Source organism: Balaenoptera acutorostrata, chromosome 3 (genome assembly GCF_949987535.1).
Source record: "Balaenoptera acutorostrata chromosome 3, mBalAcu1.1, whole genome shotgun sequence".
Lineage (NCBI taxonomy): Eukaryota > Metazoa > Chordata > Mammalia > Artiodactyla > Balaenopteridae > Balaenoptera > Balaenoptera acutorostrata.
The window spans coordinates 72,110,249-72,136,468 of record NC_080066.1 but is presented as its reverse complement, the minus strand read 5'-3'; the positions used below and the strand labels follow the sequence as shown (position 1 = coordinate 72,136,468).

Genomic DNA, 26,220 nt, shown 5'->3' with positions numbered 1-26,220 from the left:
AAAACTACTACCTCTGTAGCAGTTCCTTAAAAAGCTAAACAAAGTTAACATTTCACCCAGCAATTCCATTCCTAAGCATATACCCAAGAGAAGTAAAAACATAAGTACACACAAAAACTTGTAAACAAATGTTCACAGTAGCATTATTCATTCATAATGGCCAACAAGCAGAAACAACTCTCAAATGTCCATCAACTAATGAATGGATAAACAATGGAAATACTATTCAGCCATAAAAAGCAATGAAGTACTGATACATAATACAACACTGATCAACCGAGAAAACATGCTAAGTAAAAAAAGCCAGATATAAAATGTCACATAATGTATAATTCTATTTATATTAAATATCCAGAATAGACATATCCATAGAGACTGCAAGTAGGTTAATGGTTGCCAAGGCTGGGAGGGGAAGGGGTGGAAAGTGACTGCTAAGGGGTATGCGGTTTCTTTTGGGGGTGATATAAATATTCAGGAATTAGATACTGGTGATGACTGTACAACTTCATGAATATACTAAAAATTCCTGAAATGTATACTTTAAAAGGGTGAATTGTATGGTATGTGAATAATAACAGCTCAATAAAAAATTAAAATTTAAAAGAAAGGACTTGTATGTATTAACACACAAAGCTCTCAAAACACTGCTGAGTCGGGAAAAAGGCAATTTGCAAAAACATGAACAATATGAAACCATTTATGCTTTTTAAAAGTTATGTGTTCAATGAAGACATATTACAGAAATATATCTTTAACATTATCTACAATGCTCTACTTTTTTTTTTACAAAGGGAGATATACATATGTATTCCTCGGGTAATTAAAAATAATTTAAAATGACAAAAAAAGTAGACAATTACTTAAACAGGCCATTCACAAAAGAATTACAAGTGACTAAAAAGCACATAAAAGAATAAAAACAAAAACAAACAAAAAGCACATAAAAAGATGTTTATGAACTAATAACTAATAAATGCAGATTCAAACAAACTGAATAACCCACGATCAAACAAAATTCTTTAGAACCAGGATGATCCAATTTTCAGTGAGTAGACACAGAAGATCCTCAGCATTCAAAAGGGATGCATTCTGGAGAGACTTTCATTATGGGCCAGCAAACCCAAGGAAGAGGGCCTCACTGTTGGGGCCGCTTACTTCTATGCAGTACAGCTCCAGAGGAAAGGGGCAGTGTCATGCTCATCTGTGTATTTCCTGGGCCTAGCAGTGTCTGACTCAACAGATGCTTTATAAGAATGTACTCTTCTTTTACTCTTTTCTTCCACATTCTCTACTCCCACATCTCCCTCCCTAATTATAATTCCCAAAGGAAACAGCCTTGAGTTGATTAGATAACACTATAGTGTTTTTTATCTAGATAATCTCTAGGGAAGGTGGGAATCTGTATGTTAACAATCACCTTCAGTGATTAATACAACCTGGAAAGTTATGAAAACATTGTATAAAAAGAAAAATTTAATCTCAAGAGGAACTAGTTTATCCCTAAAGAATTCCAGTTGGTACAAAGGACAGGAACTTCTGAATAGGAAAGGAATTTCTGAATAAGATATCTTCACTGCTCTATAACCTTGGATGAATTACTTAAACTTAATTTTAGCTACTTCATTTATAAAAATGAGGATATTCCCTGTTTTGACAAAAATAAGATTGTGAGAATAAAATTATACATACTGACATTTATTAAATGTTAGTTTCTTTCCTTTTCTATTCTAGGAAATTATTTTTAGAGTAGAATTATAGGCCTATAAAGGTTGAAATCTTTCTTTGGGGGAAAAAAATGGAAATTTTCTTGATTAAAACATATGTAATATGACACTGCCAGTATGAATTGAGCAATCCTCAGACTTTTTGGAATTTTATTATATGACACCAAATGTGTTAATAGTAAATGTTATTTAGAAGTTATATCATCCAATTCTACCACTTTCATTTTATGTTGCAATCCAAATTAATTTTCATTCATACTGATTCTTCTCTTTGATCTCTTACTAGGCAAAGCCACGAAGAGAACCTCATATAGAATGGTACCACTTTAAAGGTCTTTCCAAAACTGTAAAGATATGCTACATGTAATACTTTTTCATATAGTGGCCAATTAATATTAATGATAGATGTGAAAATGTAACTGAAGTCTCAATATTTGAGTTAGAATATAGAGAATCCTCTCTAGCTAATCATCAGAAACTGAAACTTCTGCCAAACCTGACCATCAATCTTTTCACAATTGGATAGTATAGCAGATACCATGGTAGTGCAAAGTAATTCACTCTTGAGTCATTACCATCAACTCTAATCATGTAGGAAATGATTTATCTGTTTCATTAAATAAAATATCAGCAGTAGCATCTCTGCATTTCAGAAATAGTTACTGACACTAACAGCAAAAATAGGACTATTGATGTCTTCCTTCTCTTAGTGTCTGAATCACTAATAATTATCAGACACTTCCTAGAACTGAGGACTTAGCACCTCTGGTAAGTACTCAGAGAGGGAAAATACCTTAATATTTGAATAACTGACAATCTCCTGCTATATGAGATGCTTAATAGGTATTTGAAGAACAAATACAGAATAAATAAGCCTTGCTTCTTCTACAGCTTAATGGTTACATACATGAAAACCCACAAAATCCAAATTTAAAATAAACACATGTAAGCAAAATAAAGAAGCAGAGTTTTCTTACATTACCTTATACCACAGTGCAAAGCATTACTAGTCCAGGAGATTTTTAGTATCTGGTGAACGTAAAAGACTAACGTAAGTTCAGGAAGAAAATAATTCTGGTTTATATAATGTATGTATTTATAATGTATATGTTTATACAACGTATATAATGCAATTAACGACTTACAGAAAAGGCAGGGAAAAAGAAGAATAGAAGAAGTAATACTTACACACAAAGGTCTCTACGTGTGTGCACAAGTCGCCACATTTAGGACAGCGAAGCTGGTTTCCACCTTTCCCAGAATTCCCAGAGCCTGACTTCTTACTGCTTCCCTCACTTGCTGATTTCTAATGTTTGTGGAAGAAAAAAAAAAAGAGTCAATTATTACTTTCAGGCAACCACCATGTAACTTAAGTATAAACAATATTGTTTGTAATCTTATAATTTTTACAATTTTTAGAATGGAATTATTAGTATAATTTATATCTCTACTATCACTGGTATAAAAAAAATAAAATCAGTTCTAGTAAATACATATATTTACTGCATTCCTTCTTCACATGGTATGTGCCGGCATGTATAATAATTAGCTTTTCTGCAATGACAATCAATAAACACTAAGGGAAAAAAATCAATAAACACTAGTAACTAAAAAAAAGTTACTATAGGTAAAAAACTACATTTCAATGAAATTGAATCAGGAGTTATTATCTTGGCAAGTAGTGACTCAACTTTCTTGAATCTAACTTTTATCATCTCTACAATGGGGATAATTTCACCTACTTTAGAGGGTCATTGTTAGGATTAAGTGTGGATATGAAAGCACCTAGCATTTTGTCTCACATATATTAATAACTCAAGTGTTAGTCAAATTCACATAATAAAAAAAAATTGATAACTCACTGACCTAATACAATCACCAATCATCTACTTGCTAGCTACAGAGTAGCCTAACATTAAGTCATACAGATATCTAAGATTTTTAGGTAGAGGATGAAGTAAGGTTTATACTATCATGAGTTGTAAGACCTGTGTGGAAGCAGAAAATGATGGTTATTCCCAATCCAACCAACCATGAGACTGACTACATAGTTTTTTTTTTTTATTGGAGTATAATTCCTTTAGAATGTTGTGTTAGTTTCTGCTGTACAATGAAATGAATCAGCTACATATATACATATACCCCCTCCCTCTTGGACCTCCCTCCCACCCTCCTCCATCTCACCCATCTAGGTGGTCACAGAACACTGAGCTGAGCTTCCTGTGCTTTATAGAATGTTCCCACTAGCTATCTATTTTACGCATGGTAGTGTATATATGTCAATCCTAATCTCCCAATTCGTCCCTCCCTCCTCTTCCCCGCCTGTGTCCACATGTCCGTTCTCTACGCCTTAATGAAGCTTCTTTACTGCTTTGGGGTGTTAGAAATTTTAACTACTGCTTACTAAGTGCAATGCTTATCAAACTATTTTGTGGCTCAGACTGATACACAAAATAAAAATATGTAGGGACTTCCCTGGTGGCACAGTGGTTAGAATCCGCCTGCCAATGCAGGGGACACGGGTTCGATCCCTGGTCCAGGAAGATCCCACATGCCGTGGAGCAACTAAGCCTGTGTGCCACAAGTACGGATGCGCTCTAGAGCCCAACTACTAAGCCCGCAAGCCACAACTACTGAAGCCCGTACAACTAGTGCCTGTGCTCCGCAACAAGAGAAGCCACTGCAGTGAGAAGCCCGCGCACCACAACCAAAAGTAGCCCCCACTTGCCGCAACTAGAGAAAGCCCGCGCGCAGCAACAAAGACCCAATGCAGCCAAAAAAATAAATAAATAAATAAATTTATTTTTTTAAAAAATATGTAAAATTCTTCAGATCATTTTATATATTTCACATTTCCTACAGAAAACATACAAACCAATGAAATACAGAGTAGTATTATTATATTTAATTGTTTAAATGAGGGAACTCAAATATGTATATAGATGCCAATAAAGATAAAATACCTTATTTCCATCTCCGGAGCCATCTTTACTCATCCCATCTTTTGAAGCAAAGTATGCTGGTGTTTCTGTAAAGGCTCTAAAAGGAGCTCTTCGTAGAAGCAGAGTTTCAAAGGTCCCAAGCCTTCCTAAAACTGGTATATGAATGCGACCACAAGAAATACCTGAAAATACAATGAAATTTAGTCTACACATCAAATATTAACACACCTTCAATAAGTCCCCTGGGGACAAAAATCCCTCAAGCATAAAGGAGGTTGAAAAAGCTATAGTCTTCACAGCAGTAGTACAAACTGGTTACACCATCTTCAAAAACTGGCCCGACCTGTGCTTTGGAAGTAAGGAAAGACCACCCAGGTCATTACAATGAATGGCTCTTTCAAAGTGTGAAAAATAAGTAGTTCAACATCTGCCTCACCTGTAGGGGAAAAAGGCCATTTATGTCCTATATTCTTATACATCTTATATTATTTCTACCAATGAGAATAAACAATTGACGTGAACTCATCTGTCTCTTTGGTTATATGGGGGTAATATCTGCAACAATGGCAACAAATTTCAAATGTTCTTTTAAAAGTTATGTGCTGGGCTTCCCTGGTGGCACAGTGGTTGAGAATCTGCCTGCCAATGCAGGGGACATGGGTTCGAGCCCTGGTCTGGGAAGATCCCACATGCCGCGGAGCAACTAGGCCCGTGAGCCACAACTACTGAGCCTGCGCATCTGGAGCCTGTGCTCCCAACAAGAGGGGCCGCGATAGTGAGAGGTCCGCGCATCGCGATGAAGAGTGGCCCCTGCTTGCCGCAACTAGAGAAAGCCCTCGCACAGAAACGAAGACCCAACACAGCCAAAAATAAACAAATAAAATTAATATTAAAAAAAAAAAGTTATGTGCTATTCATTAAATCACGTTTTAATAAAATATTTCAATCCTATAGAAAAGAGAAATACATTTCAATAAAAAAATATTGTGTAACCACCATCCAGCTTTCAAACATTTTAACCTTTTGCCATATTTGAAGTTAAAATTCTTAGAAAAGACATAGGTTAATCACTGACTTATTTGGCAAACTTTTTCTGTAAAAGACGAGGATAGTTAAGTATTTTCAGCTTTGTGGGCCATATATGTATTCTCAATCTCATTAGTTCTCCCTGCAACGTGAAAGCAAGTGTAAACAATATGTAAACAAATGGGTGTGGCTGGATTTGTTCCATGGGGCCATTGTTTGCTGGCTCCTGCTTTTTTGCATATAAATACAAAACAGGCCTCCGAATAAATTATAGTCAATGGCAAAAGAGCCATACTCCCATAAGGCAGCATTTCCCAAGCTGGTCTTTAAAAGACTGTTCCCTACACAAGAAAACTGAATGGTCATACAATAGGTTAAACAAAATTCCATAGACTTCAGTACCCTAGAGCTATTCAGAATCTTGCATAAGCTATAATATACATTAATGAATCCCCAAGAAGGAAGTTTCCCAGCAGAGTGTTATTAGGAGGTAATAAACAACCAAGGGGTTAACATTTAGATAAATTTAAGAAACTGATTTTCCCTCCCTCATTTTATTCCCTGCAAAATTCACAACTCAGGACTTAAATTTTCATTCCCACACCTGTTAGGGCTTTTAAAAGATCATGCACACTTGTATATATTGTATCCAAATGCAAAAACTGGCTTAAAATTATGTACGTCAAACAATTCAAAACCAATTGCTTAATTATATAACTTTTTTTAACGACTCCCATTTTCCAACACAATTTTGTACACTGTTAGAACTAGTTTCTTTACTGTTAGAACTAGTTTCTTTACTGTTAGAACTAGTTTCTTTCCTTATCACCATAGGCCATCTCCAGTTCCATGAAGTACAAAAATGAACCCACCGAACTACTCAGGAAAGATACAAGTAAGAGGAAACAAATTTTCTCATTTCTATATAAATTCACAAAGAACACCAATAAAGGATTATGACATCCCAGTCCCTAACCCAAAGAGTGTAAAATTTTGCTTAATACTATTAAGCTTGACTATTAATGAGGAAGAAAAAAACAAAAAACTACATTTGATGTTTTCCTTCTAAGAAACATCTTCAAAAGACATTTCAAATTTTCTCAAGTGTAACATTTCCATTTTTTGCAGTAAATTATGTTAGCTATTACTCTCTCATTAGAATGAGATCTGAGGTAGTTTATGAAATTTAAGCTAAACATTAATGTTTTTCCAAGGACATAATATGATTTAAAGACTATGTCAATCTAGAAAGCAAGTCTAGAAAAAGTCATGGAGGAGAGGGATAGATGAAATCAAGAATGCAGAAAGTTGAATGCACCTTGAGGCTGGGTGACAGGTATTTTGGGGTTCAGTGTTCTATTTTGTGTGTGCTTGAAAACATCCATTATAAGTTAATATGAAAGGTAGCATAATACAATAATTTATTATAATCTATGTAACAAGGGTAACTTTTTAATTGAACCTTTATGATGTATTCACAAAGAAAACTACAGTTGTAACAAGCTTTATGTGAGGCTATTTGTACTTGGATGTTTAGAACAAAACTTAGCCCTGAAGTATCAGATAGAGTGTATTATTTCCCACTTACATCTTTTAAAATAGTATTTAACAATTTACAATATCTAATATTATTAGAAAATAAGCTGAAAGAAAATTATCTTTGGGAATTTAAGAGAGATAAAAATTATGAACATGATCCTTTTAAAATCTACTTGAATAGAAAGAAAAAGTGTCCTTCACCTTAAATAATTTATCAAGTAACATACGAAACCAATGCAACCATACAGTCACCACAGAAAATACTATCTGAGAAACATGTTCATATCATTTAAAAATCTAAATTTAAGAATTTCTTTGCTGGCCCTGATGGTATGGTACTGAAGAGCTGTTGTAATATTCTACTGATATAATCTAAGGGCTACACCAACAAGATGCTATAAATACTAAACCTCTGGGTCTCAAACTTGGGCATGCATTAGAATCACCTGGAGAACTTGTTAAAACACAGGCTGCAGGGGATCTTCCCTGGTTCTGATTCAGAAGGTATGAGGTGGGACCCAAGAATGCATTTCTAACAAGTTCCCAGGTGATGCTGATGCTGCTGGTTTGAGCACCCCACTTTTTAAAACCACTGTAGAAAACAATTTAAATGACCAGTCATTCACCAATCATATAAAATCCTCACAGAAATTATTGCAGCAACCCAATCAGGAGTTTTTAACCCTTTTTTGTGCCCTTTGGCAGTCTGGTGAGGCCTATTCAGAATTTCTTTTTTAATAAATTTATTTATTTATTAATTTATTTAATTTTTGGCTGCATTGGGTCTTCGCTGCTGCACGCGGGTTTTCTCTAGTTGCTGAGAGCAGGGGCTACTCTTTGTTGCAGTGTGCGGGCTTCTCATTGAGGTGGCTTCTCTTGTTGCGGAGCACGGGCTCTAGGCGCACGGGTTTCAGTAGTTGTGGCACACGGGTTTCAGTAGTTGTGGAACATGGGCCTCAGTAGTTGTGGCTCGTGGGCTCTAGAGCACAGGCTCAGTAGTTGTGGCGCGTGGGCTTAGTTGCCCCACGGCATGTGGGATCTTCCCGGACCAGGGCACGAACCTGTGTCCCTTGCACTGGCAGGCAGATTCCTAACCACTGTGCCACCAGGGAAGCCCCAGAATGTTTTTAAATGTACAGAATAAAATACATAACAAAGGAAACCAATTATCCTGAAGTAGTTATCAAAATATTAAAAAAAAATTTTTTTAACATCTTTATTGGAGTATAATTGCTTTACAATGGTGTGTTAGTTTCTGCTTTATAACAAAGTGAATCAGCTATACATATACATATATCCCCATATCCCCTCCCTCTTGCGTCTCCCTCCCACCCTCCCTATCCCACCCCTCTAGGTGGTCACAAAGCACCAAGCTGATCTCCCTGTGCTGTGAGGCAGCTTCCCACTAGCTATTTATTTTACATTTGGTAGTGTACATATGTCCATGCCACTCTCTCACTTTATCCCAGCTTACCCTTCCCCCTCCCCGTATCCTCAAGTCCATTCTCTAGTAGGTCTCTTTATTCCCGTCTTGCCCCTAGGTTCTTCATAACCATTTTTTTTTTTTTAGATTCCATATATATGTGTTAGCATACAGTATTTGTTTTTCTCTTTAAAAATATTCTTCTTAACTAACAAAATTAAATAAGATCTAACAGCTTTTAATGTAACTACCATGATTTCAAAGTAGTCAAGTATAAACAATATTTTGAGATACCAGTAGTGTAATGTGATATGAAAATATCTGTGATTTTGATTGGTGACAAATCCACAGGTATTGCTAATACTACTGTGGTGTGTGGCCTACATTCGTAATTGAAGGAAATGCTATCCTTCACTCAGATTAGTGAAAATGAAGTTCAAAGAACCTCTGAATTCTATCCCTGGGCCCTTTGGAAGCCTGTGAACCCCGGTGAAAAACCCCTAAAAGCCAAAAAGGGAAGTATTTATGTGAAGTATGTTTCGAAAGAGTACTTGGCAGCAATGACAGAAGACAGTCAAAAGTTAAACCTGTTACAAAACTTCTGTCATAAGGATAAAGCTTTGAGTTTCAGAGCAGTTGTTTTTTAAAAAATATATACTAGAATAAGGTACAACGATTTTAGGGCTATTAAGAACTTGGAGGGTAATTTATTCAATTTCTAAATACTTGACTTCCTATATTCAATCTTGAACTAAGCATTCTCCAAAAACATACAAATGATTCAGCTTAAAAGATTAAACGATCTTTAATTTGCATTTTAGAAATAGAGCAAAAGAACTAACGAAAATTTAAAACTATCTATTTGTAGTGACAATATTTTAAGTGTGTAACAACTGATGAAATGGCAAATCAAGTTAAATGCTCTCTTAAACACCTGTCCTCTAACCTCCAACACAAATTGGAAACAAAATTCAACAAAAACTCGCAAACAATGCTGGCAACTTAGTAGATGCTTACTGCTTTTAATAATCTCAAATTTTTATTTTATGCCCAAGTTATTACTTCAGGAATACTGAATACTTCTTAATAAAGAAAAATAACATCACTCCTATTATAGCTTTCCTCAAGTTTAAAAACGTTTGATAGGTTTTCACTAAGACTGCTAGTCTGCTGGTCTGAAGATGAACATGCCCAAGAAAAGAGAAATGTTGATAAGGAAACAGTGTGCTATTCTAGAAATAAAGATGCTCTATCATTTACTCACTTTGTCTTATTTAATTCGTATTGGATTTAACTACGAGAGAGGGGGAGAGAGAGAGAGAGAGAGAGAAAAAGAGAGAGAGAGAGAGAGAGGGAGGGAGGGAGGGAATTAAAATCTAGCTAAAAACTGTTAAGCTAGGCACATTATGTAACTATCATGAAAATTATGGATGCCCACCAACATGTTTGAGCATCTTCAAATCTTCATTTATACCTTCATGAGGTGGCACCCTTTCAATGGACAAGAACAGAAAGCATACAGAAATCAAGGGAGTTACACAGGATCACACAATTCTCACAGCCAAATTCAAACCAAGTATTTGTCACTCAGAAGTTTTTAAATGGAATCAAACATTTCTGAATGCATATATTTAGAATGCAAACTGACTGTTATATATGCAAAGTACATTTTTAAAAATATACATCAATATTGAAACCACCAGCAATTCAAGTAGAAAAAATATTTAAAAATTTTACTTTACTATAGGTTTCATATTCAAAGAGAATAGTGAAGAAAAACATATTAAATTGGATACACATAGCCCAACAGAAAAAGAAAACAGATCCAGTGTCTAGTATGACAATTTATCAAATTAATTTTTCAAACTACCATTTAAAATTTTTAAAGTCTAAAAAAAATTTTTTTTAAAGTCTAACATGACAGATAAACCAACAGAAATAGAGACTAGCACTGTACTTCAGAGGAGCTCTGAAATCTCCCCTTTTATTCTTAATTCATTGTACAAATTTCCTGTTAGAAGACTATATTGATGAAATTATTTTTATTCGTTTAAATTATGTTGCTGAAATTCTTAACTCTGTACATAAGAATAATAAACTAGCTAAAGTTCAATTCTGATTTTTCTATCTTTCACCTCTCTTCCTCTTTCCAAGAATTCTAAATAAAAATAACCCTCTTCAAGGTTTTTCAGGCCTTAAAAAAATACATCTTTATATTCTTGTAGACTTATGTATACTTTTAGAGTTTCTACCATGGAAAACAAACATTTTATGTAATTTAGCTTTGGGAAAGTCTTAAATCCATGTGAAAACCATTTGCTGTTTCATTGTCATAAAAATATTAAACTCCATAATGATACTGGGTAATGTCTCATATTTTAGGTTTAATTTACTCCTTTACAGTGAAAATTATGGTTTGGTATTTCTGAAAACCTCTAGTAAACTTGTATTAACTGAGAAACAAATAGATAATTCCTAAATAAGTCATTAGTTTTTGCTGATTTACCTAATGATAAGATTTAATTTTGAAAGCAACTGTTGTTTTGAAAAGAAAAATAAACAAATAGCTGCACAGTCCCTATAACTCACAGTTTTCAGGGACAATTGATAGAGACAAAGAATGTTGTCAAAGAAGCCTTCCCTGCCCAAGGAGAACACACACATACCTTATACAGGGCCAGAAACAATATTATTCTTTGTCTATTCCTCTAAACTCGAAGATGAGGACTTATTCACCCCTCCATCTCCAGCACCAAAGCAGGGCCTGACACATAGTAAGCCCTCAACAAATTTGTCAAATAAATGAATTTAAATATCTGTCACTTTCGAGTGTTTGCAACTCATATTCCTGGAATAGGGATGTCTACTTGTTTAGGATTAACAGTGTCCTGGGACTAAATTCACTCCTTTACATTTATGTACCATTTTACAAAATGCTTCTGCCCACACAACCTCATTGAATCCCTCTGTTAAACAAACTGTTGGAAAATAAACATTTAGTAAACTGTAAGGATTTTACAGTGAAGCTAAAAATTCCGAAAAGGGGGCTTTTTTTTTTTTCTAATCCAAAGATCATAAACTGATAATCCAAAACAAAACGAATTTGTCTAGAAGTTAGTGATTATAACAGGATATAGCCTCTTTGTCTGCTATTCATAGATTTAGGGAAGAGAAAAATGGTTTCTTTTCCGGAATCTCTTGGCTGGGGTTGCCACTCTTGCACAGCTCCTGATAAACAGAAAAGAAAGGAAAACAAGCGCCACCCTTAAAAAACTACTTGGGACTGTCAAGTTAGGAAATCCGGCAAACGACTGACTCCTGAGACACCTAAGCCCTTCAGAAACAATTTCTGCGGGAATTTCGATCTCCCCGGGCGCTTTGCTGCGGCCCCCGAAAAGTAGTGCGAGTCCGCTTAACGTCCCGGTGTGAGCGGCAGCACAATGACTGTGACACCGCGGCCCCCGCGCGGCCTGCGCCCGGGACGGCCCGCTCGGCGCCCCGCGGCCCCGGGGGGACCCCAACAGCGGCGGCTCCTTATCCGGGCCCTTCACGCAGCCCGCGACAGACCCGAGGAGAACCCGGCCGGGCTCCGGAAGAGGAGCCGCAGCCAGGGCAGGCGGCAGTCACCTGCGGAGTGGGGTCTGGGGACACTTTTTAACGAACGGAGCACTGCGTGCCTCTTTCAGGGTTTCTGCGAAGCGACCACATTCTGGGCCCAAAGTCAGAGAGCCTGAAAGCGGGAGGGTGGGGGAGCCCGAGGGCTGCACTTCAAATGTGAGAACCAGCTGATCCAGAGGTTGGCAGAGACCCATGCCACGGAGAAAGAGGGGGTTACCAGGCGAAGCACCGAGCACCTCCTCATACCCTCGGGGTGGGGGAGGCCTCTCGCCCTCCCCGGGGTCCCCACCGCCGCCGGCTGGGACACTGCTGGGTCAAGAGCTCAGGTGAGGGACTACTTCGTTACCTCTTGGCGCGGAGGCGAGCGAGGAGCTGATGAGCCGCGCGGCTGTGGCGCCGCAAGTACAAGCGCCGCAGCCCGACATCTCCGCGGGGCCTAGGCTGGGGCTTCGCCCCTGCCGCCCTCCGGGTCTCAGCGGCCGACTGCTACTCGCGGGGTTCGCTGGCTTGGCTCCGGACTCTCCTGTCGGTTCTAGGCCCAGGGCAGAGATCACCCGCCTGGCAGCAGTGCCTTCGCACTCTTAGTGCCCCACAGCCGTCTACTGAATAGACACCTAACACCCCCTCCCCTCCCCCTTCTCCTCCCCCCGCACCCTGCCAGCCTACCGGGCCCAGGGGGGCTTGCGCGCGCCTGCGTCCTAGGCCTAGGGAGGGGACGGGGGCACGCGCCGCGCGTGCGTGCGTGTGACACCGACGTAGGCGAGGGGAAGGGGGCGGTGACCTGGGCGCCAATGAGCACGCTACGGCAGAAGGCCGACCTCCCCCCATGCGGAACTACAAGTCCCGACCCACAATTCTTCCGGAAGTCGCTTTATCCTAGCGTTGAGAAGTTTGCGTTCGTAGCGGAGAGATGCATGCCGGGAGTTGTAGTCCCAGCTCGTAAGAGTAAACTGGTCATTTTCTACTGGTGGCTGGGAAGGTCAAAGTGAGACCGGTGGCTTAGCCGGCCGCAGGAGGAGTCTAGAAAGCCGCCGATTCTGTAAGAGTCGATAAGTTCCTCCCTTCGGGGGTTCCCCATCCTGTGTTCCTTATCTTTTACTTACCTTTGGTTTCCTGACTTGAAACATGTAAGTGGTGGTATTTTTTACCAAGTTCCTCAAGCAACAACTGTTGGATGACAGCTCTCTTTCGTTGTTTTTTCAAGCCTAGTGGTGATGACTCTTCAGGCCGTTGCTAGTCCCTGGGTGCTTTACAATCCTTTGTCCGTTCCCTTAAACCTGAGCACACCCTGGTAAATAGTTACTTCATGAATCTCTCTCCTGTTACTCTTAGACCTCTGTTTGGCTGGTTCCTCTCTAGATATCTAAAGCAGGTCAGGGCTTCCCTGGTGGCGCAGTGGTTAAGAATCCACCTGCCAATGCAGGGGATACGGGTTCAAGCCCTGGGCCGGGAAGATCCCACATGCTGCAGAGCAACTAACCCCGTGCACCACAACTACTGAGCCTGCACTCTAGAGCCTGCAAGCCACAACTACTGAAGCCTAGAGACCCATGCTCCGCAACGAGAGAAGCCACCGCAATGAGAAGCCCGCGCACGGCAACTAAGAGTAGCCCCCGCTTGCCACAACTAGAGAAAGCCCACAACGAAGACCCAACGCAGCCCAAAATAAAGCTGACAAAGTGCAGGATGGTGACAAATGAATCATACTCTTTTCCCGTCTGGGTTGGCACCAGAGTATTTACTTTGTATATAAGATTCTAATAAACTCCAAAGCCCAGAGAAATTGCCAAGTGAGCTTGGATACCTTAAGTTCTGAGCTGGCGGAGGAGGGGATGGGGACGGAGGGGGTGGGGGGACGACGACACCCAAGCCAGAGTCAGTTATTTAGCCCTCTTCAGTCTTGGATCAGAGAAATGTGGCTTCTAGTTCCCCTGGTCTGGCCGTGAGAAGGGGCATTGGCCTTAGCCCAGACCACATAGGTTTTTTTGTCTCTCCGGGTGCTGACTCCTGGTACTCCTTCAGCTTAAAGTGACAGAGACCAGAAGGGAGCCCAGGTCTTAACTCAGCTGCCTTCATGAATAGAATTTTGAGAGAATAGAGACTCTAAAATTCCTTCAATCCAGTGTTTTCAAACTGTGTTCCTAGAATCCCTCAGAAGCCAAAGCTCTTTGGTGGGGGTTAGGGGACTAAGAGAGTGAACCTCCCCAAATCCTCCTCCAAGCCACCTCCAAAGTCAATCAGAGCAGCTCTGGTTTTATCTGTTTCATTTATTGCGGTTTTGTTTGCAAAAATAGTCGTGGGGGACTTCCCTGGTGGCGCAGTGGTTAAGAATCCGCCTGCCAATGCAGGGGACACGGGTTCGAGCCCTGGTCCGGGAAGATCCCACATGCCGCGGAACAACTAAGCCCGTGCGCCACAACTACTGAGCCCGAGTGCCACAACTACTGAAGCCTGCGCGCCTACAGCCCAGGCTCCGCAACAAGGGAACCCACCGCAATGAGCAGCCCGCGCACCGCAGCAAAGAGTAGCCCCCACGCGCAGCAACTAGAGAAAGCCCGTGTGCAGCAACGAAGACCCAACACAGCCAAAAATAAATAAATAAATAAATAAATAAATAATTTTAAAAAAAAATAGTCGTGGGACTTCCCTGGCAGTCCAGTGGGTAAGACTCCACTCTCCCAATGCAGGGGGCCCGGGTTCAATCCCTGGTCCAGGAACTAGATCCCGCATGCATGCCACAGCTAAGAGTCCACATGCCGCAGCTAAGAGTCCACATGCCGCAGCTACGAAGTCCAAGCCCGCATGCCACAACTAAAAGATCCAGCGTGCTGCAACTAAGACCCAGTGCAGACTAAATAAATTAATAAATATTTTTTTAAAAAAGAGAAAATATAGTTGTTCTGCTTTAAAACAATGTTTGAAAACCACTGATTCTAGGACAAACTTCTTGTAGCAGTAAGCTAAGCAGGTCACATGGACTCTTAACACCCAATTTAAATTTGTTTCATTCCACCCCACCTTCTATTTCAATTATATACACATTTTCTTCTTATTATAGAAATAAAGAAGTTGGTTGCTAAAATCTATAGATTGCTATAAAGCAAGCTGAATAAAAGCATTGTTAAGCCAAGGCTCATCTGGGGGCACCCCATGAAGCCTTCCCTTTCTCTGTCCATTCTAAAAACTTGACTTACTCATTCAGTCAACAAATACTTATTGAGTACCAATTACATGCCAGGCACTGAGGAAATCGCATTGAACAAAACAAAAAAGTTTCTCTCATGGAGCTTCTATTCTAGTGGGGAAAGATAAGACAGTAAGTAAAACAAAAATATGTGCCAATGGTATGATGACATAGGAATATCTTTATATTGTTTCATAATATATTCTATCATTCCAAGGACAACTGAGTATTCAATTTTATTTATGGGCTGATGTTTTGTGTATTTAGCCTGTATTCCCAACTGTACTATGAGTCTTTGAAGGCAGGTATTTCATTATAAACGTGGGCTGAATACACAGTAGAAATTCAGTAAATACTTGATTAAGTAATTATCTTCCAACTACATTAGCTTGGCAGAAAGCTGGGATGGTGTCTTCAGAAAATCTGACATAAAATCAGAGCAAATTATAATTGACAAAGAAGTGTTAATAGACACAAATTCTACAAATTTATACAATGGTTGATCCAACTGATTGAGTGTCCCAGAAGGAATTCTCAGGAGGTGCCTGATTAGCAGAGTGTAGACTTTGTCCTAGAAAGTACAAAACAAAGGGAGGTGTACAAAACTCGGTTTAACTTTTTATCAAATGTGAGCAAAGGTCATGTGGCTTTGGCATCAGACTGGTAATGCTTTCATCACACAGGCAACATGAATTTGGTAGTTTCAATGCATCACCCCCAAACTATGCTCTGTGGGTCAGAATGTACCTGGATTATTAGGATCAGCACCCAACAAGCCTGTATTGGGACACTAACTTTGTGCTAGGCTCTTTGATGGTATAAATCTTACAGTGCTATTCAAATTGGGGAACTTATACCATGCGGATATACCAAGACTTGCATTTGGTACTTGAGCACAGAGGAGTGTCACGTTTAAATAAAATATCATCTGTGCTAGAAAAGGTTCAAATGTAAAAGATCATTCTTTAGGAACCACGTGGCTGTTTGACAAAGGAGCATGTTCCATTTTACAAGTGTACATTCCCTGACCTGAAACTCACAGGTTGGGACAATGTCTTTGCTCCAGGGTATGACCAGGTAGCCATGAGATGGAGCAGAGCTTGGTGTCTGGGCAAAGAGCAGTGAGGCTCTAGATGCATACTAAGACCCTTCTCTCTCACTTGGTACTTCATGGGAAACCTCTGGTTAGGTTCCTATCAGGCCCCCCCCCTTAACTTCTCAATTTGGAAGCACAGAGTCATTTGAGATTTTCCCTGTGACAATATGGATCCTCTATCAGGAGAATGATGGCAAACACTTGTGTTCTTATCAGCTCTTTGGAGCAAAATACTTCCATATCACACCTACTTTCAGCTCTTTTCTGATAGGCTAATGGTGCTTTGAAAAGAAAGTCAAATACAGGATAATGAATGGCATATGTTCTTGTTTATTAATGGGAAAAGATTAGTTTTACACTTGAAATAAAGTTTCTAGGTTGGGGACTTCCCTGGTGGCACAATGGTTAAGAATCGGCCTGCCAATACAGGGGACACAGGTTCTATCCCTGGTCTGGGAAGATCCCACATGCTGTGGAGCAACAAAGCCCATGCGCCACAACTACTGAGCCCACGCACTGTGACTACTGAAGCCCGCGCGCCTAGAGCCTGTGCTCTGCAACAAGAGAAACCACCACAATGAGAAGCCCGTGCACTGCAACGAAGAGTAGCCCCCGCCCGCCGCAACTAGAGAAAGCCTGCACGCAGCAACGAAGACCAAACGCAGCCAAAAATAAAAAAATAAAAAAGTATCTAGGTTGTTCCAAAATGTGAAAGAGGATAATGAAGGACAGACCTGGACACTGAAAGCTGTAGAAGATTTGTAGAAAGAGAAATTTATTTACCTTGGACTATAATAACTACAAATAATAGTCTAAAAATATGCAATGAAATAGTAAAATTTTGCCAAAGCTGAAAAAAAAAAGTCAAATATAATTTTCCAGCTCAAATAGTTTCACTTGAGTTGACTTCTTGAGTTATTTACCTTTTGTGAACTACATAACTAAAAGTACATAACATTTTATGTCTCCACTCTATGTAAAACTTTTTCCTTTTATGCTTGATTCTACCTCCAGGATTGTAAACACTGTGACTTGCTAAGTGAAAAATATTTTTATGGTTAGAGTCAGTGAGTCATACAATCTAGCACTGGATTTTTCACATGAGGAAACAGGCCTATGAAAAAGCAGGGATTTGACAAAGGTCCCATACTGAGTCAGAAACAAAGAGAAATAGAGCCCAAGTCTCCTGATTTGAAAACTGTGTTTTTCAATCTTTTCTTTTTTAACCCAAGGCTCTTTTTGATAAACAGAAAAACTCTTACCTTCTCCTCCACCAGAGATTCTCATACAGCCTCTTAAGAGAGTCATCATTCTGTTGGGAATCACTGTATCTTCTGAATAAAGACATTTCTTTTTCATGGCTGAACACTGATTCTTCAGACCAGCAGACATTGATCCTGCCAGACACATAACAGGAACTCAACATCTATATTTTAAAAGATAAGGACCAAAAAAAAAAGAAGGCTCATGTCTGTAAGTAGTATGAGACTCAAAGTAATACTGAGAACATTGTACAGAACTTTACAAAGTGCTTTCACATCCACCTTCTCATCTGATTCTCACAGCAACCCGGTGAGGTACTGTTATCTGCATTCCGGTTTTGCAGCTGAGAAAATCAAGACACAGAGAGTTTAAGTAACTTGCCAAAGGTCACAGCAGAACCAGGATTCATACCCTAATCTCCACTACTGTTTCGTAACTTCCCTGTATCTTCCTCCAAAAGCTGGTAAGATTTTAGAGATTCACAGAATCTTCACTCCTTACCCAGAAATATCTCACATCAGGGCCTAAAACGCTGCCATTTCATGAAGGCAGTGACCACCCCTACCCCCATCCTTCCTCCTCTTAAGGATGACCCAGGGTGTTTGTTAAAACAAACACCGGGCTTCCCTGGTGGCACAGTGGTTAAGAATCTGCCTGCCAATGCAGGGGACATGGGCTTGAGCCCTGGTCCAGGAAGATCCCACATGCCGCGGAGCAACTAAGCCCGTGCGCCACAACTACTGAGCCTGCGCTCTAGAGCCTGTGAGCCACAACTACTGAAGCCTGAGCGCTTAGAGCCCATGCTCCGCAACAAGAGAAGCCACCGCAATGAGAAGCCCGCTCATCGCAACTAGAGAAAGCCCGTGCGCAGCAACAAAGACCCAACGCAGCCAAAAATATAATTAATTAATTAATTAATTTTAAAAATACAGGACTTCCCTGGTGGCGCAGTGGTTGAGAATCTGCCTGCCAATGCAGGGGACGCGGGTTTGAGCCCTGGTCTGGGAAGATCCCACATGCCGCGGAGCAACTCGGCCCGTGAGCCACAATTACTGAGCCTGCCCGTCTGGAGCCCGTGCTCGGCAACGAGAGGCCGCGATAGTGAGAGGCCCGCGCACCGTGATGTAGAGTGGTCCCCGCTTGCCACAACTAGAGAAAGCCCTCGCACAGAAACGAAGACCCAACACAGCCATACATACATACATAAATAAAAAGAATGTAAGCAGACAAGAATATCATTATAAAAAATAAAATAAAAAGAAATTTTTTTAATAAAAAAAAATACACCTAGGCCCTTTCCCTAAGGGTTTTTTTTAATATAAATTTATTTATTTATTAATTTATTAATTTTTTGGCTGTGTTGGGTCTTCGTTGCTGTGCGCAGGCTTTCTCTAGTTGGGATGAGTGGGGGCTACTCTTCCTTGCGGTGTGCGGGCTCCTCATTGCGGCGGCTTCTCTTGTTGTGGAGCACGAGCTCTAGGCACGCGTGCTTCAGTAGTTGCGGCACGCGGGCTCAGTAGCTGTGGCTCGCGGGCTCTAGAGCACAGGCTCAGTAGTTGTGGTGCATGGGCTTAGCTGCTCCACGGCATATGGGATCTTCCCGGACCAGGGCTCGAACCCGTCTCCTGCATTGGCAGGCGGATTCTTAACCACTGCGCCACCAGGGAAGGTTTTGATAAAATAGTCTGGAGTGGGGCTCAGGAATCCATTTTTATTGCTAGAATACTAGAATCAGGAAATGCTAAGTTTTATTTGCCGAAATGAATGAGGTGTGTTTTCTGTGGTGGTAGAAGCCTGTTCCTTTATTTCTCAAGGCCTCTATTTTAGGCTTCCTCTAATTACCACCACTTTCTCCCTCAGTAAATCACTGCCCAGCCTTGGTACTGTAGGGAGACCAAGGATTCTACAAGAAGATGCTCACCGTCCTCCTGGGTCTGTCCTTGAGTGGGGGGTGGTGACCTAAGATGGCACAAGGTTCTCCCATCCCCAACCGTGTCCTCAGCTAGAGGAATGTCCTTCATCCTGATGTTCAGGGAGATGGTCAGCAGATGGCACTAACTCACCATGGCTTCCCTCTTTGAATCCATGGGGTAGAAGGGTTGTAGGATGGGGGGAAGTGTTCTTAAAGCTAATCCATTGGAACTTTTGGTGTACTAGATCTTGAAGACAGTGCTAGGAATGCTTGTTTAGTATTTTCTACAGGGCACAGATGTCAGGGGTAGAAGGAATGCTGTGTGTCTACTAGCTGGGTCACTCAACAGCTGTGTGACTTCTGGCAAGTTACTTAACTTCATAAGCCTGTTTTTCCAACTATAAATCAGGGTGCTCCTGACCCCCTAGGGTTAATGTGAATAAAAGATTCTGAGTCGTAGTATACAGTAGGTGCTTAATTTTTTTTTTTTTTTTTACTGTGCAATGCTGTAATTTATGGCTTTCCTTTTATGCCTGTAAAAAATTCCTTTTTAGTTATGCTTTCTGGCCAACTTGTTGACGATCTCACCCTATTCCATTATACCTTAGCACTGTAAGGAGCTCACTTGATTTCAAATGCAAAATTGAAGAAGAGAGACGAAACAGAGAGGATACAGACCCTTGGTTTATAAGTCCTTTACAATTTGCAATTAATTTGCCTTAGCCGTAATATTAGACAATAAGAGATATTTATGCTTTGGTAACAGTTGTAATCATTTATTACTTGCAAGCATCCACTGGGCTGTGTGTGTAATGTAGTACCTGTTGGTAAATTAGTCAATAAGAAGAAATGAAGAGAAAAGCTTCTGAGCCACCAAAATAGATGTTGCAAAGTTGGCAATTCAAAGTTCATATACTTTGCTCATACCTGGGCCTTCAGAATCTCATTCTGTGTCTATTTACTCATTTCAAATACTGATTTGGTCATATGGATCTCCTTCCCAGAAGTGAGTAAATTAGAAAGGGGAGCGGTGCTAGAAGCAGGCATATTAACCATAGCCAAAGTGTTCTCTGAGAGCCTGACAAAAAAGGAGGAAACAGAGAAGTGGATGCAAGAACTCAGTAAGAAGACAGGGACTTCCCTGGTGGTCCAGTGGTTAAGACTCCGTGATCCCAATGCAGGGGGCCGGGGTTCCGATCCCTGATCAGGGAACTAGATCCCGCATGCTGCAAATAAAAAGATCCTGCGTGCCACAACTAAGACCCAGCACAGCCAAATAAATTTTTTTTAAAACTCAATAAAAGGACAGACTCACAGATGCAGAAAACAAAAAAACAAATTGGTCGTTACCAGAAGGGAGGCGGGGTTGGAGGTAGGGAAGATAGGTGAAGGGGATTAAGAGGTACAAACCTCCAGTTACTAATATATACTGTGTTCATACATTTGTTCAACTGATCCTTAAAATAGCCCCGTGAGGTACATATTATTTTCTCAAGTTTATAGTTGAGGAAACTGAAGCACACAGAGGTTAGATAACTTGTCCAAGATTACACTGCCAGTAAGCAAAAGAACCAATATTGAACCCAGGTAGCCTGGTTCTATAGTCATGCATTTAACCACCGCACTGTATTCCACAGGATTCACTATTAGATTGTCTTGGATGAAATACACTTTTTATTGCATGGTTGAGCTTTAAAAAAATAAGAAAATTTTCCATGAACATGCAGGCAAATTCTTATCTTACTACATAGGTTGAAAATTGTCATATAAATGTTTAAAAGAATCAAAAGTAAACTCAGGAATTGTTTTTAAAATGAGCAAGCAATTGGAGGCTATCAAAAGTGACCAGAAGGGGGAGTTCCCTGGTGGACCAGTGGTAAAGAATCCGCCTTCCAATGCAGGGGATACGGGTTCAATCCCTGGTCGGGAAACTAGGATCCCACATGCTGCAGGGCAGCTAGGCCTGCGCGCCACAACTACTGAGCTCATGCGCCTCAACTAGAGAGCCTGCATGCCTCAAACTACAGAGCCCACCTGCCCTGGAGCCTGCACGTCACAAGTAGAGAAGAGAAAAACTGCACGCTACAACTAGAGAGAAGCCCAGGCGTCACAACGAAAGATCCCGAGTGCCTCAACGAAGATCCCGAGTGACGTAACTAAGACCCGATGCAGCCAAAAATAAATATAAATAAATAATAAATAAATCTTAAAAAGAAAAAAAAAGTGACCAGAGGGGACTTCCCAGGCAGTCCAGTGGTTAAGACTCAGCACTTCCACTGAAGGTTCCTGGTCAGGGAACTAAGATCCCACATGCCACGCGGTGAGGCCAAAAAAAAAAAAGGGACCAAATATTTTGAAAAAGAACCCCAACAACAAAAACTTTGAGATTAAAAATATAATTGTTAAAATTATATGACTAAAATTGAATTAGTGTTTGTGTAGTGGCAAAACTGTCTTCAAGCATTAGGACAAAATTAAGACATTTTCAGATAATAAAAGATGATAGAACAAAATTGCAAGACTCACACTTCCTGGTTTCAAAACTTACTACAAAGCTACAGTAATCAAGACAGAGTGGTACTGTCATAAGAATAAATATACCGAGCAATAGAATAGAATTGAGAGTCCAGAAACAAACCCTCACTTTTACAGTCAATTGATTTTCAATGAGTGCCAAGCCCAGTCAACGAGAAAGAAGAATCTTCACCAAATAATGCTAGGTCAACTGGATATCCACATACAAATGAAGTTGGATCTCTACCTATATACATATACATAAATTTACTCAAAATGAATCAAAGACCTAAATGCAAATGCTAAAATATAAAACTCTTAGAAGAGAATCTAGGTATAAGTTCATGACCTTGGATTAGGTAACAGTTTCTTAAATATGACACCAAAAACATAAGCAACCAAAAACAAATAAATTGGACTTTATCAAAATTAAAATCTTTTGTGCTTCAAAGGACACTATCAATAAAGTGAAAATACAACCAATAGAATGGGGAAAAATATATTTGCAAATCAAGTATTGATAAGGGCCTAGTATTCAGAATATATAAAGAACTCTTACAACTCAACAGTAAAAAGATAACCCAGTTTTAAAAGGGGGTGCTATAGACTGAATGTCTGTGTCCTCCCAAAATTCATATGTTGAAACCTAATCCCCAGTGTGACTATATTAGGAGATGGAGCATTTGGGAAGTGATTAGGTCATAAGGGTAGAGCCCTCATTAATGGGATTAGTGCCTTTATAAAATAGGCCCCAGAGAGCACTCTTGCCCTTTTGAACCAGGAAGTGGACCCTCACCAGACACCAAACATATCAGCACCTTCATCTTGGACTTCCCAACCTTCAGAACTATAAGAAATACATTTCTATTGTTTATAAGCCACTCAGTCTTTGATAGTATTGTTGTAGCAGCTCAAATAGATAAGACAATGAGCAAAGAATTTGAATAGACATTTCTCCAGAGAAGATACACAAATGAGTATGTAAGTATATAAAATAAATAATAAGTAAAAAGAAATAAGTATGTAAAAAGATGCTCAACATAACTAGCCATTAGGAAAATGCAAATCAAAACCACAATGAGATACCACTTCACACTCACTAGATGGCTATAAATCAAAAAAAGCAGAAAAAACCCAAGTGGCGGCAAGGATGTAGAGAAATTAGAACCCTCATACAGTGCTGGTGGGAATGTAAAATGATGCAGCTGCTGTGGAAAACAATTTGGCAGTTCCTCAAAAGTTAAACACAGAAATACTACATGAGGACTTCCCTGGTGGTGCAGTGGTGAAGAATCCGCCTGCCAATGCCAGGGACATGGGTTCGAGCCCTGGTCTGGGAAGGTCCCACATGCTGTGGAGCAACTAAGCCCATGCGCCACAACTACTGAGCCTGCACTCTAGAGCCCACGAGCCACAACTACTGAGCCTGCGTGCCACAACTACTGAAGCCCGCGTGCCTAGAGCCGGGCTCCACAATAAGAGAAGCCACTGCAATGAGAAGCCCACGCACCACAACAAAGAACAGGCCCCACTAGCCACAACTAGAGAAAGCCTGTGCGCAGCAACGAAGACCCAACGCAGCCAATAAATAAATAAATAAATTTATGAAAAAAAGAAAAAACAGAAATACTACATGACTCAGAACTTCTACTCCTGGGTATATACCTAAGAGAATTGAAAAGATATTTTCATACAAAAACTTGTACAGGAGTGTTCATAGCAACATTATTCAAAATAGGCAAAAAATGGACACAGCCCAAATATTAATCAACTGATTAATAGGTAAATGGTGGTATATCCATACAATGAAATACTATTCAGTCATAAAAAGTAATGGCATATTGATACATGCTACAATATGGATGAACCTTGAAAACATGCTAAGTGAAAGAGACAAGTGCATATTGCTGGACTGCATTTGTATGAAATGTCCAGAATAGGCTAATCCATAAAGACAAAGTAGTTGCCAGGGCCTTGGGGGACGAGGGTCAGGGAGTGACTACTAATGAGTATGGGGTTTCTCTCTGGGATGAAAATGTTCTGGAATTAGAAAGTGATGGTGTGAATATACTAAAATATACTAAAAGCCATTAAATTGTACACTTTAAAAAATTGTGAATTTTACGGTATGTAAATTAAATTTCAATTTAAAAAACCTGATAGTTCTACCAACAACAGATCTTCACTAAAATAATTTCTAAAAGATATTCTTCAGGAAGAAGAAAATGACTTTAAAAGCAAGATCTGAGGTGGTAAACATGCAAATAAATTTAAACAAACATTGTATAAAATGATAAATTTTTTTTATAAAATAAATATTTTGAAGGGCAAATAAAAAGGAATTAAAATATTGTTTGAGGGGCAAAGATACTGTTTAACTTTGATTTTGTTAAAATCAATATGTATAATAAAAATCAGGACTTCCCTGTTGGCGTAGTGGTTAAGAATCCGTCTGCCAATGCAGGGGACACGGGTTTAAGCCCTGGTCCGGGAAGATCCCACATGCCGTGGAGCAACTAAGCCCGTGAGCCACAACTACTGAGCCCACGTACCACAACTACTGAGCCCACGTGCCACAACTACTGAAGCCTGCATGCCTAGAGTCCGTGCTCTGCAACAAGAGAAGCCACTGCAATGAGAAGCCTGTGCACCACAACAAAGACCCAACACAGCCAAAAATAAATAAATAAATAAATAAATGTATTTAAAAAAGAGAAAACACTAAAAGAATAGAAAAGGTATAAAACTTCTAAGTCAATATGAGGGAAAAAATGGAATAAGAAAAATATTACTCAATCCAAAAGCTGACAATAAAAGTGATTTAAAAAAAAAATCCACCAGGTAAGATGGTAAAAAGAAGTCCAAATATAACTGTAATCACCATATGTACTTATTAGACTTGCAGTTAAAAGACATTGTTAGATTGAATAAAATAAACTAAAATCCAGCTATAATGCTGTTTACAAGAAACACATCTTTAAACAAGACACATAAGCTTAAAAGTAAAAAGATAGAAAGGACATACTGAGCAAATACTAACCAAAAAGGGAGTTGGGAGCTATATTATTAGACAAAATAAACTTTAAGACAAAAAAAGCGTTACAGGAACAAAGAACCTAACTACATATTGATAAAAGATTCAACTCACAAGCAGGCATGAAAATTCAATACATAATAGGCATCTATTAACATAGCCTCAAAATATGTAAAGCCAAAATTGAAGAACACAGGGAGAAATTGACAAGCACATCATTTAGTGGATGATTTCAACACACTCCTCATTTATGGAACTAAACAATTAAAAAGTATAAGTCAATGGTCCTGTATGGAGACCTGCACCCAATGATTAGAGAATATATTTTTTTTAAAAATTGCACATAGAAACTACAAAAACTGACCAAGTACTAGGTCACGAAGTAATACACAACAGATTTCAAAGAATTGGTACCACACAGATCTCATTCGATGTATTTAAAGTCCCCTGATGTTTGGAAATGGAAAACTCTAAACTCCCAGTAAACCCACTGTTGGACTGCACCCTGCAGGCCTTGCAAGCCTTGTAGTAGCCCAGCCTCCAGACCAAAGAGCTCGGAGACAGCCAGACATTAATGGTTTATTGGACAGGGGATCTTACACGTCCAAAACAAAAGGTACGCGACTTCCCTGGTGGCGCAGAGGTTAAGAATCCGCCTGCCAATGCAGGATACACGGGTTTGATCCCTGGTCTGGGAAGATCCCACATGCCGCGGAGCAACTAAGCCCATGCGCCACAACTACTGAGCCTGCGCTCTAAAGCCCACGAGCCACAACTACTGAAGCTCACGCGCCTAGAGCCCCTGCTTGCCACATCCAGAGAAAGCCTGCGAGCAGCAACAAAGACCAAACGCAGCCAAAAATGAATAAATAAATTTATTAAAGAAACAAAACAAAAGGTGCTGGAGAGACACCCCATGGCAGACAGCAGGAAAGACATGGCAGC

General features: G+C 39.9%; 1 protein-coding gene across 3 annotated transcripts in view; it reads right to left on the bottom strand.

Moving 5' to 3' along the window:
- Positions 1-12,966, bottom strand: part of CLPX (caseinolytic mitochondrial matrix peptidase chaperone subunit X) — a 36,913-nt gene extending 23,947 nt beyond the window's left edge. Inside the window, exons 1-3 of one of the 3 annotated variants that reach the window (XM_028167352.2) lie at positions 12,619-12,966; positions 4,688-4,848; positions 2,913-3,030 (exon numbers count right to left, since the gene is read on the bottom strand). In XM_028167352.2, the coding sequence (XP_028023153.1) occupies positions 2,913-3,030; positions 4,688-4,848; positions 12,619-12,697 (358 nt within the window). In that variant the 5' untranslated portion in view covers positions 12,698-12,966. The remainder of the gene's footprint in view (positions 1-2,912; positions 3,031-4,687; positions 4,849-12,618) is intronic. The other 2 variants (XM_007166014.2, XM_007166013.2) reach the window with 2 other exon arrangements.
- Between the last annotated feature and the right edge of the window lie 13,254 nt (positions 12,967-26,220).